This window comes from Phyllostomus hastatus, unplaced genomic scaffold (assembly GCF_019186645.2).
Source record: "Phyllostomus hastatus isolate PE091 unplaced genomic scaffold, TTU_PhHast_1.1 phas_scaffold_129, whole genome shotgun sequence".
NCBI lineage: Eukaryota > Metazoa > Chordata > Mammalia > Chiroptera > Phyllostomidae > Phyllostomus > Phyllostomus hastatus.
This window is the reverse complement of record NW_025334009.1, coordinates 31,702,056-31,721,475: the sequence shown is the minus strand read 5'-3', so window position 1 is coordinate 31,721,475 and position 19,420 is coordinate 31,702,056. Positions and strand designations below refer to the sequence as shown.

At 44.3% G+C, this 19,420-nt stretch overlaps 1 protein-coding gene across 1 annotated transcript in view; it reads right to left on the bottom strand.

Moving 5' to 3' along the window:
* Positions 1-19,420, bottom strand: part of EPHB1 (EPH receptor B1) — a 417,172-nt gene that overhangs the window by 59,252 nt on the left and 338,500 nt on the right. The window contains exons 9-10 of the mRNA XM_045857296.1: positions 18,765-18,829; positions 6,427-6,549 (exon numbers count right to left, since the gene is read on the bottom strand). Coding sequence (XP_045713252.1) covers positions 6,427-6,549; positions 18,765-18,829 — 188 coding nt within the window. The remainder of the gene's footprint in view (positions 1-6,426; positions 6,550-18,764; positions 18,830-19,420) is intronic.

The window sequence follows — 19,420 nt, the reverse complement described above, 5'->3', positions numbered from 1 at the left end:
AGACCTGCTGGATCAGAAGCTCAGTAGATGAGGCCCTGTGACTTGGGTTTTAAAATGCCCCCAGGTGATTTTGGTGCCTGGCTCAAATCTGAGAACCACCACCCTCCAGGCTGTCAGCTGAGGGTCATTTAGCCAGTTCCTGTGATTGTGCTCCCAGAGAGCTGCTAAAATTACTCCCTACAAGTTGCAGCTCCTTGCCAGTTCCCCTTTCCTACCTTCCTTGGCAAAAAGAGGAAGAAAAAAAAGTGGTTCAGCAGCATTAAATACCTCAACTATTAAATATAAAATCAGAAGAAAAGAATTTTCAATTTTTGAAAGTGAAACGTCCAACCTGCCAGCAGGTATTTTGAGTATTAGCTATTGGCTGTGTGCAGCTCAAATCTACACACAATTGCACTTTTTTTTTTTTGCAGCATTTTGAAGTCACAAATTGCCTTAGGGGGGAAAAGGGAAAGCAGAGCTTCTAGTTACTAATTCAGGCTTCCATCAGAAAAGTGACTTTTAAAGAATAAATTTAAACTAGGTTTGAAAGTATGATTTCCAGCAAGTTTTATCACATGAGCCTGTGCAGGATAAGTAGGTTATTGCTGAACCAGGGATAGTAAAACCATGGCAGGCATTCCGCTGCCTCCTGACCCGGCACTCAGGGTGGGCATTACTAATTGATTACAACCCTATTCTCTTCTCAGCAGAGTCCCCCAGGCACCATTACCAGGCTGCTGGAATTGGTGAATGAGATGGAATGGCCATAGTGTCCACAATACCTAATACCTAGATGGTGAGAGCAGACTAGTTTTCTCTTTTGTTGTAGCATTTTGTGGTTGTTGGACACCTGCATACCTATCTTATGATTTATTTTCCTAATGTAAGTAAACACATATAATTAAAATGCTAAGTATATTGGGTCTCATTGTTGTCCTTCTTAAGGCAGAAAACTGATCATATTAGGAGGACCAGATCATGGGAGCAGGGTATTCTAGGAAGAACATATTGTCCCCAGGAAATGTGGGACAGTCTTTGCAGCCTACGGCATGGGCATACTGAATTCCCAGACAGGATCCTCATTCCCAGCAAAGAGGCTTGGGCCTCCAAACTGCTGGAAGAATTTACCACCAGAAGCAATGTCCCAGTATACTTAGCTGCTCTTTTTGCAGAATAACCAAAGTGGCAGGTAGTGTGGGGATTCACCAGACCCAGATCAGCCCTGTCTCAGTTTCAATTCTTGTTCTACCATCAATTCAACTGGCAGCCTGACCTTCAGCAAGCTCTCCTCTGAATGTTGATTTCCCCACCAGTTTAACTGCACATGTGCACACACACACACAGCCACACACACACACACACACACACACACACACACACACGGCTATTATGAAGGTTAATGAAACAATTCTTATAAAGTATATAGGCCAGTTAGGCACATGATGCATGTTCAGTACATGTCAACTATATTAATCATAATTACTGAAGACATATTTGCTTTTCTCTTTTAGAAACTTCCTTCTGTAACTCAGACCCAATAGGAGGCTACCCTCATGCTGCTTACCTTCACTCTGAATGAGCCCAAGAAAGTCAGGCTGGCAGGAAGCCTCTCTACAAAACCATCCCCAAGAAACCCACTATCTTCTTCAAAGAGAGAGGCAGCAGGCCTTGCTGGCCCCATTCCTATCTGCACACCTCACCCATTGCCTTTCTCTGACTCTCCATGCCCAGACCTGTCACCACAAGACTTCTTCTTCCTCACAATAAGCCAATCTGTGGAAATGCTGAATTGGCAGCTGCTGGAGTCAGAGGAGAATGTGTTTGTTAATTAAAATACAATTGGCATGTCTTCCTCTGGATGACCTTCTGTTGACACCTCTACCTGCATTTCCATGCACTGCACAGTCATGCTCAGGGCTGCTCTATAGTTACATAGGTTACACACTGTACAAACCAGGAGTGCTGTCCATGCTGTAGGGCCCAGTCATACATGGCAACCCTGATTTATGCTCTGGGTGAGTCTACTGACTAAACTGATCAGAATTAACCAGTGCATTGTAATTGATGTTTGAGGTGACTCCTATTAGTCGGATTCATGGTTACAAAGAGCTGATATGCTCCAAAGACACCAGATGGCTTGCTGCCCTCTCTCCACAGAGACTTCTGTTTTTCCCATTATCTTCAGGGAGAAGAGGAAAGGTTGGTCCTCTTTCATTCCACTGGGCCACTTTCAGAACACACATGATCTCACTCCAGCTCTCTCCTATCTCTCCCCATTCTCCTGAACTCTACCCAGTTTTTATCCCCAGTTTCAGCCCAAGGATCTACTTTCATTCAACCATATGACAAATACTAAATTGAGCACGTTTGGCTAACTATGAGACTAATAAAACCACTAATGACCCTTTGTCCCCACAGAACTTTGAGCCTGGTGATGACACATAAGGATTAAATAACTACATAAAGACAATGAGTAATTATAATTCAGTCTTCTTGAATGGTATCACACCTGGCTCATTTGTTCAATATATTTTACAACTTTAGAAGAAACCTTGGCAGTTGATGCAATTCTTCATCCTCATAATTTCTAGATTTTACTCCATTGGCCTTCACTTGCCTGCATAACCACCACTCCCCACACCTTGGGGGCCAGCCAGCCCTCCTCTCTCTCCAAGATGTTTAACCTGATGCCCCTTATTTCTGGCCATAGCTCTTCTCCATGCCACATTTCCCCTCAACTCTAATCATCAAGCCCAGTAGTCACTCCATTCACCATGATTGGATACATTCTGGTTTAGATCAGTTTAGTTACTTCGGTGCAGCCTTCCTTACCACCTCAATCCCAGCATCCACTATCTCAAACTCTCTCCAGGCAAAACCTCATAACTGGTTTCCATGCCTCTAAGGTAATACCTACCCTTCCCCATCACCCCCTTTCAGTCCACTCCAAACACAGCATCTATCAGTTTCAGGAGCTACCTCATTTCTATCAGTCACCCTGCTCAGGAACCTATAGGAGTTCACCATATTCTATAAGACAGAATCTATACTGCAATCTCTGGGTCTCTAGGCCTCAGCCTGCTCCTCTAGCCTCGATGCTCAATACTTATCCTCAGCAAATCTCTCTCCAGCAGCCTTCTCTCCTCCTTGTTTTCAGTATGTGCTACATGGAATATCAGCCCATCCAAAGCCTCCACATCCTCAGGGTCCCCCAGGTCCCTGTTCCTTGAGTTACTTCCTGCTATCACGCCTCTCCTTTTTTCACCTCTGTGTGTTCTCTGGGCCCCTCAACTTAGCTGTCAATTACCTGTCCTCCTCTTATGATGGAGCGGCACTATGTGTCTATGTTAGAAAATAACCCCTGCAGGGCAGGATTATTAGGCCCTCACTGTATTTTCCAGGTCCTACTACAATCTCAGGCACAGACCTCAGAACCAATGTTTAATGAATAAGGACCTTGCACTCCCAATTTAATCCCTTCTGTAACAAACATGACCCCCTCTTCTGGCTCTGACTCAGCAGGTATGGGCTGGTTCCTCTGCAATCTCTTCAAAATAACCTTACACAGCCTGGAAGTCTGCTGGTAAGTGTTCAAGTACCAGCCCTTCAAAAACAAAGAAACCAATACCCCTGTTTTTTTATCATTTGCCAATTCCCATGGCGTAAATACTCCTACTGTGGTTGATGTCAAGCCACCAACATCATGTCACTGAACATGGGGCTGAGAAGAGATGCATGCAATTGGCTTTTGCAAGGTACTGAAGCTGGCCCCAGCACACCACTGACAGAACGTTGTGTTAATTTTCTTCCTTAAATCATTAATTTTTTCTCTTTTGTCCCATTACCTTATGAGTTTCACAGAAACTTATGGTTTTCTACTAGTTTTCACCTTTGAAAGCTCAGGCCAAAGGTTATCTCCTTTGTGAAATCTTCCCGATACCCCTAACCATTCCCAGAATAATGCTGAACACTGCTGTATTGGCCCAACACTTTGTACATGTGCTATTTGTCATTGAGACTGTCAGACATATGAGGGGAAGAGTGGTTTGTTCACCTCTGGAATTCCACATCCAGCATGCAAGTAGTGTCCAATAAGAGCTTGACGAAGAAGCAAGTGAAGGAAGAACAAAATGACTTCTGATTCTTCTTTTAATGTTTTGTTACCATTCTGCAACCCAGTTTTTGCCCCCTGCACCAAATCTGGCTGGCTAAGAGAAATAATGCCAATTATACTGTATAAATCTTACCTTACAAAAAAAATTTTTTGAACTCATCCTCATACCAGCTGTTTTAGCACAAAGTGAAGCCAGTCTCCATGAGGAAGGGTGTGGGAGAAGCAAGAATAGGACAAAGGAGAAAAAGAACTGGAGACAATAAAGATTGGTTCCAAGCGATAGTATCTTCTGTTAAAATGGAACGGAGTTAGGCATAGTGAATTACTATCCACAGGGATTAGCTGTGGGATTTCTTAGCCTTAAGGAAATGGGTGTCTGGTAGAGGGTGGTCAGCAGCAACCAGGCAGAGGCCTTTATCCAAGCTGCTGGGCATCTTATGAACTGCTGAATGCATCAATCCTTCCCCAGTACCATGTGAGCCACAAAGAGGGCTGAGCTTCTCTGAGCACAATGCACAAGCATCAGCAAAGGCTACACAAAAATGGAAGGCGAAGGGTGAAGTATGGCCATCAATTGTCCTTTTTTAGGCATTCAGTAGTTGGTGAGCTCATCCCACATTGTAAGTTCCTGACAGGATCATAAGTGAGAAGGCTTTTTACTCCTCCCCTGACAGAGGCGTGATGGGGTTGATGTGTACTCTCTGGGATGAAATGCAGTCCACAACACATTGCTCTAAGCCCATGACATAAATAACAACATTCTAAACCACTGGCACCATTACCACATGACATAACAACAATTAATAATGTAGGGAAATAGGGTGCGGGACCAAAAGCCCACCTTTCCAGCACTCTTTCAAGTTTACTGGAGAAATCTGAGCCCCTAAGAGTAATCCTCTAATTTATCTGGTATCCAGCCTTCTAAGGCAGGGTCCTTAACTATGTCAGTGTGTAAGGAGGAAGAGAAAATTATCTGCACAGAAGTGAAAGTCGTGGTTCAGTAACATATTTAATGAAAGTCAATGGGAAATATGTATAGACTCATGTGGATCAGATTATGGCCAGCCTGCTGGAACTGCTAAGGGGTGAGTGGGAGGAGAGAGTTATGTCCGACAGAGATCCCAGCACCAACCACAGGGATGCCATGAGGCTGGAGCTCTTTAAGAGGAAAACCAGAGCATGAAAACAGTGGCCTAATGGGGCAAGCTTTCAAATGCAACTTCCAATTTCACAGATGGCTTTTTGACCCCTCAGCGCATTAAGGGAGGCAGTGAATGGAAGAACGATGACTTTCCCCCTAAAGATAAAATATGGAGTGGCTGTCTGTAAGACTTTGACTAAACATATTTTATGGAGTTAAAATATTATTGGAAGAGGCAATTCCAGGGCCCTTCAAATATATGAATAAAGCACTTCTAGACATAGGAGCTAAAAAGACTTCAGCATATAAGTGTGACAAGAGCTTGAACAATGGCTAATAAGAATTGAAGAAGACAAGACAGAGAATGTTGTGGAAGAAAATAAAAGTAGGAAAGAAGACACAAAGCAAACACATCTTTTAAGGAAAAAGCGGAGGAGGCAATAAAGAGATTACTTATAAAGTAAGGATATTTTGGGATATTTTACTCATTTACATTAATAAGGCTGGGTTCATTGTCTGGCTGACTCAACTACCAATCCATTAAGGAGTGATGAAAATTCTAGATCAGTCTTTAGGTAGGATTTCCTGAGAGCATCTCAGGCAGTCAGCTCTCTGCTGGGCTGAGTTTCTGTTCTGATGCAGTAAGACGGATGAGAGCACATGTTTCTTGGGAGTGAAACTTGTCTTGTGTTATCATTCATATCATAGATCTTCTGTAGAAACTTTGGTTATGGGTGGGTTTTCTTCTGGAAACAGTGGCTCATCCTCAATTCATCACTGTCTATCCCCAAATGCATGTATGTAGGAAAAGAGAACTGAACACATGGGAGGAAATCTTGGCCTGAAGGCATGGGGATGTCATTGTCAGTGAGTGGGATATTAGGTTCAGCTTCTAAAAATTTCTATTTCTTTCAAAGTCTTCTCAGTTGAGTACTCTACATCTTTTGCCTTATCTGAATTTGTTGGTCCATTTCCAGAGTTATTTCTGAATCTTTTAAAACTACAGCTGACTTCTCTGCAACACCAAACATGACCACCAGTATTAAGGTCCCCCAAAGATACCTAGAAACACACTGTAGATGGTCAAATTCATCTTCTAGGGAGAAAGATGGTAGAGAACACCTAGAGTGGTAGGCAGAAGATGTTTGGACACTAAGAGAATAGAAATGAGGGGAGAAGAGAGCCATACCTGCTCCGATGACCTCTTCAATTTTCACAAAAGATACATCAATCTCCTTGGCAAATTCCCGGACAGCTTCGTTGGGGTCCTCGTAGGTGAAGGGGTCAATGTAGATCTTCATCCCTGGGGAGCCTTATTGGAGGAGATAAGCAGGATTAACATCCTAAAGAGGAACAGTGGTCATTAAACACTAGCTGCTGCCTCAAGCAGTGAGGATATGGCTGGTGGGGGCAGAGGGGGGCTCTCACCTGCATACCAGGCTGCCTCTCCGTGCCTTGGTGGGTCTCCCTATCCCCCTTCCTCCTGGGCCATGCTAGCCCTGTTCTCTGTCCTCTACTTCTCCTTCTCCTCCATATTCTCTTTCGTATTTCAGCTCTTGATGAAATGTGGAGCAGATTACTTATAAGTGACAGATCAGGACCGGTTCCCTTACTGGGCACTCACAGAAGGCAAGCAAGCTGATTGATGCCAGCCAAATGCATTAGTGGAAAAGTGGTGGTAAAATGGTAGGGTAGATATCAATATTTATCAACTTGACAACTTCCCTGAGTGGAGGCCACTGTTAAGGTTATTACTGATGGCTGTGTCCAGGGCTAGAAGAGGGATGAGGATGGATTAAAAAAAAAAGAATTTGCTATTAGGAAAACCTCAAGATATAAATACCAAGACAGTATACCAGAAGAGAAAATGTGAAGAGAAAAGCACAGAAAATATTGATAGAGAAAAGAGCAATGTCTACATAGAAAAAATAAGGTGGAATAAGAGAAAAATGATAATTGAACCCCCTGCCTTCAGACACACTGAAGTATAAAAAAACAAATAAAATGGTGAATGAGAAATACAGAAAGGAATATAGACTGTGTCAGTGATGTTTACAGTGGCAAGATGAATAGGTGTGCATGGGGACAAAATAGGGAATTGTCATTGCAGAAAAGAATGGATTCAAAAAGTGGAGGAGAGGGGACAAAAGAAGGAAATTGAACCCAAGAAACAAATGGATTCATTCACAATGTAATTCTTCAACATGTTAGATGTGTCATTAGGCAAAGCGCAGAAACTATTTTCATGGTGGTGGTGTGTGTGGTGGGGTTGGGGGAGGCTTCAAAAGCTAAACAACACAGTCTAACATCCCATCCTTGTGAAGAGGAGGCATTTTCCCTGCCTGCTGCTACTGTCTGGTTCAGCAGACAAGTCAGGTCAGCAGGCAGGCAGGTCTGGAAAAGCACAGTGCTGTGTGCCCTCGGCTGGGGCCCAGGGCTGAGGCTGGACATCAGGTTCCCCAAGTTCTGCCCTTTCAGCGCCATGTTCTCCACACCAGCTTATCCTCAGGTGACTCCTAGCCCTTCACATATGGTCTAGTTTTGACATATTTCATCCAAAAATCTTCTGACAATGACTCTATAGCTCCACCAAATTAGTGTTGGCTTGCTCACCAATTCAGGCAAGGATTGGAAGTGCCAGAAAATAATCCAGAGAGAGAAGGATAATAGAGCAAAAAATTGAAAGAGATATTTCTTTAAAGCCAAAGAGAGCCAGGTGCCCTGCACAGAGAAAATGGTTTTTTGTGGGAGATGGGTTATTCTCAGTCACTGAATAAAATGACTCCCAGCATGCTAGAAGGCCTGCTTTAGGACAATCAACACTATTCTAGAGTGCTTCTTGAAAAGCTGGGGAGGACAACATGGACTGGGAATCTGCTGACTGACATTTGGGCACAGAAAATAGAGAGATCCTCACCTCTATCACAGAATGTTCTAATCCCTAGGGAATGCAGGAGAGAAGGGAGAGAGACACAGGGAGAGAGATTCTAATTTAGTAAGAGTGGGAAAGGAGGAAATAGGGAGGGAGCTCATCTCTTTCTCATTTGGTCGGGAGAACAAGTGAAGAGGAACGACTGAAAGCAGGTTGAAAGTGTCTAGCAAAGCCAAATTAGCAGTGCCAGAAGCAACCCTTGAGACAAGGTTTTGAAAGCAAGTGGCTTATCTGGGAGTTGATCCCAAGAAGTCCCTCTAAGGGAGTGGGGAAGTAGGAGGGAAAGGAAGGAAACCTATGAAGAGTGTGTTCTCAAGCCACCTACCACTGTGGGCAGCTGAAGCAGGCTTAACCCAGAGAAGCTCTGGGAGCCAATGTAAATCATCACAGGCTTCAGAGCTGGCCCAGCCTGTGGAGTAGGGAGGTGTGGTATTAGCATGTGATTCCCATCAGTCATTGGCTTCGGGCTACTTGGCCTGCTGTGCAGGTGGATGGGGAGGCTTCATGGCCAGAGAGAGTGTTTGGGTCAATTGGGTAAAGAGGGTTAAATATATGGTAATAGAAAGAAACTAGATTTTGGGTGGTGAACATGTAACAGAGTATACAGATATTGAATTACAATGCCATACACCTGAAATTCCTAAATGTTATTAGTAAATGTTGCCTCCATAAATTACAAACAAACAAACAAAAAATACAGATGCCGCAGGTGGAAGTCAGTCAGCATGCACTGGAGGGGTGAGGACATGAGATGAGGCAACAACAGACCCACTTGAAATGCAAAACGGACAGCAGTCAGTGCCAACAACCTGTAACTTTTACTGAATTCTGAGCTGAGAGAAAAAGAGGTTGAGAGCCCAGATGCCAGTGCTCAGAGGAGAGATCAGAACCCAAATCCTCTTACTAACCCATCATAATGCAACAAGTCCACGTCCACCTACCAATGGGGGCAATAACACCTCCTTCCTAGGGTGGTAATGATATTAAAGATCATATTATAGGTGACATGCCTATCACAGTGCCTAATGTACAGAGAGGGCTCACAAAATGATATACTGTACTCATGATAATCACCAATAAATCGTTCTAGGAAATGTTTGGGAAGGTAGAAAGAGGAAGTGGGGTGGGCAGTGAGGGATATAAGCTGCTTAGGGTTATGTTAGTTACTTTAAAAATAACTACCTTGTTATTCTAGATCAAGGGCTTTTAAATGATGTATGTTAAGCTGTCCTACAGGATCTCTTGCATGGAAACTAATTAAACAATCTAGAATGTGCTATAATGAATGGCTTGCAAGTAAAGACATATATAAGGATGAATGAGAAAGGATTCCCAGTTAATGAGCTCTAGAGATATTGGCCCCAATCAGTTCTGGGAAGGAGCTATTATTCCCAGAAGGGAATGGCTCATCTCTTGATGGTGCCAGGATTCTTTTAGGCCAATAATGGGCAATGAAGTGCACCTAAATGAGAGAAAGTTCACACTTTAATGACAGGTGTAGTTTACTCACAGAGAGGTTTTCTACCTTGGTGGACTGTAGAATTATGGTGTGTGTGCATGTATATACACATGCAATGTCACAGCTGCTGTTCTGAGGCCAAGGGTTTTGACTGTTTCACAAGAAGCTGAAGAGGTTACAAGAGACTAGAAGTGGTGATGTGATGTTAATTAGAATGTCTGTCCTCTATGCAACACTAGGAATCAGTACTTGTTTTCCCTGACATTGAGGATGCTGTTGTTACACTGACGAAAAGAAGTTGAAATCAAAAGTCTGACAAATGGCTCAGACTCGGTGCTTTTCTTCTGATAGGGTCTGGATAGGACTGACCTAGCAAATGGTCCTGGCCTACACCCCTCAGGCTAGGAGCAGCAATCCACGATCATCTCTTCTAAATCAGAAGAGTGACGTGGCTGAGCATGTGCACTTAGTGGCCCCTCCTGCACTGTCTCATCTCCAAATGACATGTCTCTCCAGACCTTTCTCCCGCATTATAGCTAGCCTTTCTCAAGTCCCAGAAGACGGGGAGGAAAAAGAATGTCTTTAGCTAGGCAGAACAGGTCATTTGTCTTTTGGCTCATTTTGTATTTCTGCATAAATCCTGCATCAGCCTGTCCCTGCTCCCACTTGCCAGTGAGCAGTTTTTAATTATCAGGAAAATGGTATTTAGTGCAATGAATCACCAGACAGTGAACAAGGAATTCAAGTCAGCTGCCGAGTCAGGCAGAGCTAAACATTTGGAGACAGGGCTCTGAAAATGTTCTCAGATTGTGAATGTTGGGAAAATATTAATAGTGGCACTAATAATAATATCAAATGTACTATAGATTGATAACATAAGGCATTTTATAATGCTCTGCACAGTGCTTCACATCGTTATTGTTAATATTATATATGTATAATATTTCCAGTTTCTGGTTATTTTTTAACGTAGGTTATGAACCCCTGGCAAAAAAGGTATGCATGGATCTAAACTTCTGATTGCTAGTGCCTTGAGAGAGAAAAAAAAATCTTCAGTTTTATGATCTTCTAGCTAAGTAATTTCTATTAAAGATCTGATTTGTACATGTTTGTTCTTTGACCTCGAAACTTATTTATGCTATGGCTGGGGTCACAGCCTGGACTGCTAAAGCTTTAGTTTAAAGGATCATAGTTCTAGGACACTTGCCAAATCTTAAACATGAACCAAGGCTTTAAATACATTAAGTCTGGGGAGAAATGACTTAGCCACAATCCAGAGCCTCCTTGCATGGCATGAAGAAATCCTCGAAGTAGAAGAAACTCCCGGCCATTGTGAGAGACTCCGCATCAGTAGATCAGGGTGCTGTCAAAAATGACGACACTGGGACAAACTCTGGGATGCTGACAGATGTGTGGGGGTGATTCTAAAAGGTTAGTTATCAAGTTTACAAGTGCTAGGTTTTTAGGGCAGAACAGAAGTGGGCTGGGAAAGGGCCAGTTCCAAACAGTAAGTGACATTTAGGACGACAATTTGAAGGAGAAGACTGCTCCTCTTCTGCCCTCTTGTGCATTAAGAAAGTACAAAATCAATGCCATGGACATCTTTTAGGTCCATGGACAGCATGGCTGTCTAGGAGGCTTCAGGAGTGCCAGGAAGAGCCTGATGCCTTCCTGCTGGTAAAGGACTCCTAGAATCCCACAGAGTGGTTCTAGAGAGGTAGTGAGTTAGGCTATTTTCAGTCACCAATATCTTGTGTGCCAACAGTTTGGATGGAGTCATGGAAAGCGGGGAGGTATGTTTCATTGTTGCCCACTCTGAACCCAAGGCAGACTTAGTCATCTTTGTGACTCATCTAAATTTGGTCCAGATATCTAAGCACAAGAGAGAAACAGTTTAGGGAACTGCATATAAAATTCAGTCCCTGGAAGGGACTTCAGTTAATCCTCTGTCTCAGTTGATCACCCCTCATTTTTCTCAGCACTGACTGGACATTCAAAACAGCATTGTTTGGGGGACTATGGGAGCTATAGGACAAATGTATCTTGTAAAATTCTTCAGGTAATTGAGACATGAAATAATTGGGGTACAATGCTGGAGAGTCTGGAAACAAGCTGTACGTGCTGCTGAAACCAGAGAAGGCAGGAGGCTATGAATGCCAGTCTTTAAGGTCAGAATCTTAGCAGGACAAGTCACATGGCCATGCATGGGAGAGAGGAGCTTGAAGTGCCATGAGGCACAGCTCAGAGAGAGAGGAATGTGACCAGCTTGAATATGCAGAGAAGGGGGTTCTGAAAAGGAACGGTGCTGATGCACTAGCACAGGAGGGCCTTGATTACCAAACAAAGGCATTAGGATTGTTGCCATGGGACACACAGAGCTGACAACTGTTTCATCAGCAGGGGAGGGATGTACTGAGCGCAAGGCATCAGAGAGTACATTTTGCTGGCAGGCTGCAGTGTTCACATGCATTGTTGTGGGGGAGGAGCTGGAGGCTGAGAAAACAACTATGAGGTTGTTAAAGTCATGAAGGTGAAAGATGACAGCATTCAACTATGAGAATAGAAGAAGAGGCAAGAGAAATTTCAAAGGAAGAATTCATAGCCATGAAAAGAAGAATTCAAATCAATGCCAAAACTCATAGAATGAAATGGTGCTATGAACCAGGTAATGGACTTTGGGCAAGAAACCCTATTGTCAAGGACATTGGCACATGTGGTTTTGGACTTTGAATGCACAGATGAAACATGTAGGTGGCTAAAAGGCAGTCAGAAAACTCAGAATGGAAACTGAGCTGGAGAACTGTGTCTGCAGTTGGAGATTTGACCGGAATGTGGGTGGCAGTTGAAGCTGTTGATGTGAAGGGCTAAGGTCCGGCAGTTTCTTGGACTGAACCTACCAGGAAAGGTCCATGGGCACTAGAAACAGTTTGCTCTACCTGCTTGGGAGGTCAGAAACCAGGTCAATGGGTGGTTGTCTTTCTACATGAAAGAGTAGAAGTCCTGGATGCTCAGCCAGGGCTTGAGAAAGAATACAAGAGGGGAGCCCCAGGGAGGGCAATGAGCCTGAAAAGCAGTGGATCTGAAGATGTTCTTCCTTCCACCTTCTCTATGGGGGTTTCACCACATTTGCAAGCTTTGTTTTTAAAACCACAGATATTGCCTAATATGTGTCCCAGGAGAAGGAAAATGGGTCACAGTCTACTTGCTATTGAGGAAAAAGAGTTTAACATTGTCCTGCTTGTTTGGTATCAATGACCAAGGAAGGCAGGTCCTTCCAGGCAAAGCCCACAGTCTGGGCCATTGAAGTCCTGCCAGGAACCGGAGGGTCACAGCCAACAAGCTCAAGACTGAAAGAGTCAACATGGTTGCTAGAGTGTCTGGCTTAGAGCTAGCAGTAGACACATGTGTGAATCTAGCTCATTAAATGTATTTGACATTTAATAAGCACCCACTAAAAACTCAGACACTTTTTGTACCTTGGGGCCTTTCCTCCTCTCCGCAAAGGAAAGGCCCTTATTTACTCATACTCAGTTATAAATGCTTCTGTTACCTCTAGAAGAGGCAGCCAAAATTTCCAGTCTGTCTTCCTACTCCAGGGGGTATATCTGACTTTTACCTTGGTGCTCAAGGTGACTCCCAGTGAGCTAGATGCTATGCCCTCTATAGTTCTGGCACACATCTACCACCCAGGGTCAAGAAAGCTGGATGTAGAATCTTGGATCTAGGTGTTTTTCTGGGTTTAATATAGTCTGATGTCTCACCTAAAGCAGGAATCTGTTCTACAACATCCTTGACTGAGAACTATCTCTGCTTGAATGCTTCCAAGAATGAAGAGCTCACCTCCCACAAGGCAGCCTGCCTCTATTTTAGACAGCTCCAGTGTAGGGGTGGGTATATTCTTCTACTGAATCACAACTTCCTTCTTTGACCTTCCACTAGACGGTTCCATTTAACCTCATGCAGAGCAGCAACCACATGTCCTTTCCTTTCCCATAATGGTCTTGTGCTTAATGATGGCCCCCAGGTCCCTGCCTGCATTTCTTCTGCACCAAACCTGTATCCAAGTCTCAAAGGTAAGAGATTGGGACTTGACACCCTCCACAGGCAGCCTACTCTCCCCTGAACAGGTGCTTTGCTGACAATGTCCTTCTTGAAATGGTCTCCAGAATGAAGAACATCACTCTAGATGTGTTCTTCCCAGCACAGAGGACAGCAGGTCTGTGCATCACCTCCTCTGATCTGAACTTTAATTGGGACTACTGAGCCAGGCAGACCTGAGTTTAAAACCTTGTTTTATAAATCACCAATTCTCAGGTGTTGGACAGGTTACTTGTCCTATCTGAGGCTCTCTTTCTTCACTTGCAAAATCTACGTAATGGGGCAGTTATGAAGATGAAATTAATCAAGACAGATAAAGTGCTAAATATAGTTAAATGCTCAAAACTCGAGAACATTATTCTGCATCAATAACTGCTTGGCTTTTTAAAATCAGCTATATATCACTCATATTAATTATGTGGTCAACTAAATACATCTTTTTTACACAAATAGCAAGTCAGGTTTCCTCTTTTTTTGTACTGCTTCCTTTTTGTTTTCACCTAAACACTAGACTCCACATTTATCCCTCTAACATTTCTTCTTGCAGATATTGAATTAGCATTCAACACTGATGGATAGTTTTGAATTTTGATTCTGTCTTCTATGGTGTTAGCTATGCTCTCCAACTGTTATCCACAAACTTGATAAGAATCCCTACACCTGCACCTAACTCATGAATTTAAAAAACAATCAAACAAATAAGAGATTGAATTGGACAAGGACTAGAATAAAACTGGTGGCTTCCTGCCCGGCTGACAGTGTCACTAACCCACTTTCTTTTGGTATGAAGACAAGCTCTGTACCTACTTTACAATGTTTTCCCTTAGGAGATAAAATATTTTTGCCAAAATAAAAATTCACTACATCTGCAGTTCCTCTTGAATTTACTAAATGTGTAACTCTAGTAAATGAGATGAGGTCCCATTATTTTTTTCTTAATAATCTTGTGTTGGTTCCTAATGATCACTGAATTTAGTTTTGAGTGCCCAGAACCCATCTGCTTCAGTCTCTTCAAGAATTTGGCAGGGATGAAGTTCACTCTTCTGTTTTAATGCTCTGCCCTTCTGCCCTAAGTGAAAATTAGAGTGCTGCAATCTTGGCTAATCTACAATCTTTGGGCACTTACCCTAGATGCCTGTGCTTTTCTCAAAGCTTAATAATATTAGCTCCATGATTCTATCTGTGGTTTTGTGTAACATGGAGATGGTTCTGTCAGGTAAGGCTGCCTTTGGAAGGCCCCTGAACTCTTAACAAGACTTTATTTTCCTCTTTCTCAACCTTACACACTCCACCCAACTCAGAAATCAGTAAGGTGCCAACCACCATCAAGTGTGTAATTATCTAAGCCCCATAATTACCCAGTAGTGTTTTCCAAATGTAGAACCAATTGGAACTTTTCTAAGATAGACTCTGAAGCACACCCTGGCCCACCTGCATCATCTTGTCCAGGCAATTTTTAGTCAGCCAGCACCTCCTGAGAATTTCCCCACATAAACCATGAGGACACACTATGTGTCTGCCCTCTCCTGGACATGGGAAACCCCCAGCCCCATCCACCCACCCTTGAACATGAACCAAAAGCTCCCAGGTTCTACATCCAAGCATCTAGCGTCATATCAAGCATACTTGCTCTTCCCAATCTGCCTTTCCTGTAGTATATTTCACCCAAATCCAAATCCTCTTTTACATGCCTGTTCACTGTGCTCCAGGCCCAGAGGATGGACATAAAGCAGTGTCTCAGAGAGCACTGTGTTCTTAAATTGACCATATCTACCACATCTCAATGGGCTGGAAAAGTATTTCATTTGCAAACATTTACATGATGTCTCCTTCAGCTTTTGCATCATCTTGAAAGGCAGATCTGGGAGGGCAAGGGCTGTCAGCCTCTCTGTGGTTGCATGGGTCCTGCCTTTGGGAAGAGAGGCAGGGCCTTCTTGGGCAGTGATGAATGGGGCTGGGGCATCCCTACAGGTTTTCTGCCATTCCCAGGGCAAGAAGCCCTCAGAGCTCCAGGTTGTTGTCACATCCCGCAGGAAGGTGCATGCACATGGGTGGCCCAGGTATAGGTAGGTGCATACATTCAGACCAGGTTTTATCGACTTTTCTGCCTTCTGCCCTGAGACCCAGCGAGGGGAGTAACAAACCACCAACTAGGACATGTAGAATTATTCCTCACCTTATCATCACCTGCTCCTGACTACCAGGTGCCTTGGGCTGCTGTAATATGGGAAGAGCAAGGGCTCTGCAGCCAGATTTAGAGTGTGCAGTCTACCTCTGCCACCTATGAGCCATGTGACCTAGGTAAGTCATTTACCTCCCTAGAGGTAAATGCCAACCTCCTAGAGTGATTGTCAGGGTTAGATGAATTAATGTGAGCTACCAGAATAAAGGTGCAGAGTAGGCTCTCCATAATTATTCTTACCCCTTCCCTGGGTTGGGCCACGCCCATCCCCCCATCAGAGCCTTGTTTTCTCTCCTGTTATACATGTGCTAAGTCTTTCCTCAGCTCCACAGACTTTGCACTGTGATTCTCCCACAGTGACAGCTTTAGTCAGAGGAACCAATGTCCATGGGACAAAATGTACTAATGTGGTTCAGAGTATGAGACTCTCAGTGTAGAGAACCTGGGCACAAAGAGGAGCCAGGTTTTAGGGACTGGATAAAAAGAGAACAGTTGTGAATAGAGGGGAAGGACATTTATAGAAGGTGAACTGAATTAAAGAGAAGACAGACTTCTAAGGCAGCTAAGGGAGTGAGCTCTGGTCCACAAAGAACTCTGGATCTGCCCTGAATCCCAGGGATGGCGACTGTGCAGCTTGTCAACACTATGTCTTCAGCTGTCCGCATTGGTTGAAGCAAGACCATGGTTATAGCAGACTGAGTTTTTATTTTTCTGTAGAACCCTGGGAACCAGGGAAGCCTCCTTCTGCAGGCCTTAGATATGACAAAATGCCCCAGAAGAAGGCTGTGAGCACTTTGGAACACCTTTGTGCATGTAAGCACCACATGGCAGCCCAGCAGGCTTATCCCTCCAGAGCAGGAGAATGTCAGATCTCACAGTGAAATGGCTGAAAAGGCACCAAGCTGTACCCTGATTTTATGACTGGGGACCTTTTATATCCTACAAGGATATAAAGCAATGACAAGGCATAGCTTGCATATCTTTAAAATAGAAACTCCCTCCTAGGGCAACCCATTCTCACCTTTGGCCATCTCTAGTCTTCAAAATGGTATTCCCAATTTGTGTCCCCATGGCCATTTCTAAATGTCTCATCCAGAGAGTAAGCAGGATGCCAAATCTGAAATGGACTTTACAATGGTTCTCCATACTGCAAAGAGCAAAGGTACGGTGGGGAGGCATGGCAGAATCCTGAGAGTCCAGGAGGCAGGCAGGTAATTCTAAAGCACCCTGGAGGGTACCTTCACTTGAGAATCTTAGATACAATTGAATTCTTTCTTTCCTAGCTTGGGAAGCTAAGGCCCTGCCTTCAATGCACAGGTAAATATAAGTAAAAGCATCTACAGATTTTGAAGTGAGGCAGAGAGTCAGGATGTAGGAAAGGAGAGAGAACACAATAGGGTTCCCCCTCTGAAACCAGTGACATCTGGTTAAAGAGAAGGCCCAGGTGAACTGGAAGAAGAAAGAAAGAGGGGTATATGGGACTCTGAGCATGTCAGGAGCAGTGTGTGTGCATTTAGAGATGGCCCCTCTCTCAAATCCCCACCCTTCTTTGTGCTGCTGACTGTGGGGCTGCCCTGAAGCCCTGTGGGACTGTTTCTGCACCAGTGAGCCCGCCTCTCTCCCAACTGTGACTGTCTGAACATCATGCCAGCTGTCTGGGGCTTGATCCTCTGCAAACCCTTGGCAGTTTCTTGGTTTTAGATTGAAAGCTCCTGGAAAACAAGATTTTATCTACAGACTAGCCTTTATACAACCCAAGCCAGCACTGGCCATGTTAGAACATGAGTTCCTTTGTGGTGAAGCTGCTGTGCGGATGCCTTGGAGACCCTAACCTTGGAGAAGAGATGAGTTTGATTCATGAGAACTTTCTCCTTGGAGCCCATTTGTGCTCCCAGAACTGCCCATGGACAAGGTCTGTCTTCCTTGCTCACAGCTGCATGAACAGAAGAACAGGGCTTACATTACAATAGAAGGATTTAGGTGAGGCTTATGGAAGAAGCCTGTGACAGAGCACAGCACAAAGTGTAGGACAGACTTCTGAGGGAATCTGTGGAATTAAAAAGGAGTTATTTAGAAACAGAACATGTCTGCTGCAAGGATTAACGGTACCATTTTGTGGAGGGAGGAAGGTGGCCCGACTGACCCAGTGGGACATTTTCAGACCCTGCAATGTTGTAATTACACAGATAAAAGAGTAATTTTGACACATGACTTCATGTTACACATTGCTGAGGAGCAATTTTAGTTACAAAAATATTAGATATCAATTTTTTTAAAGAGAGGAGTAAGATAATGAGTGAAAAAAAACTTTTAAGGTAACTTTTTAAAAGAAAATAGCTGGGAGATATCTCAACACTTTGGTCTCTTGGGCTCTGCTATCTTTTTAATTCCCTACATTCATGTTCTCTGGCTTATCTGTGAATTTGGTTAACACATTCCCCAGCTGCTCAGTTGGATAAGATAAGGCAGAAGATGTTAATAGGGAATCCTCCATCCTTCTCCACTGTGTCTGACTTCAGGATTCATTGACTTGCTAAACCAATCTTTCCCTGCACTCCCTTGTCCTATACAGGCTTATCAATGCAAAAGATAATCTACTTGCCAGTCATCCAATGAGTGCCCACAATGGGCAGACAGCAGATGGTTGGGGCGGGGGCGGGGGGGGGGGGAGGGGGGGACAGCCTGTGGTCCCTGAGGACCTGCAAAGAAAGGCAGTGCTGGGGTACTGGGGACTGGCTGGAAAGGGGACTGTGGTCAGGGCCAGCCAGTATCTCTATAAGGAGCTGTCCAAGCACTTGCCTGCTCCACTCTGTGGTTCTCTAAGGGTCCAACAGTGGGTGTCTGCTTTCTACTCACCTCGGCCTGTGCTGTAATGCTGGAGCTTGTCACTGTACACAGCCTCTTTGCTGTAAGCCCGTTTCCTGTGGATACAAGGAAAAGGAGCTCTCTTAGCCTCTCTGTTCCAGGAACCTCCACCCAGGCCTCCTGTCCTGATAGGGACTCATCCAGGCATCTCCTGGGATGGGGAACTGTGACTCTCACTTTAGGTATAGCTCTTGTCATGGCCAGAGGTCTAGCTTGACCACCACTGTGGGCAGCTGAGTCTGCTTTCAAGTCAAAGTCTTTTAGAGGCCAGGCATAGCTGTGTCAGAGCGTGGAGCAGAGGCTCTTGAGGATGCCTATTAGTGCTCTGGCTGCACTGCCGCAGTGCTTGGGAGGGGCCAACTGCAGGGCTGTGCACAGCAGAATCTGGGCTAACCACCAAAGGCAGTAACAACAGTATTAAAAATTCACAAGGCCTCTAGGGCCAGCCCTTCTGCAGAACTTGGAGTTCCTCTTTTCCTCCTTGGCTCCTCTCCTGCCTGTTGCCTTATGCCCTCTGCTGAGGACTTTGGCTCTCTAACCAGAAGACGGGCTGCATGAGGCACAGGCTGTAATGCTCCACTGGGTCAAATGCAATTTTATAACTGTCATTCCAAAAAACCATGGTGTGTGAGGGGCACTAAGAGTCT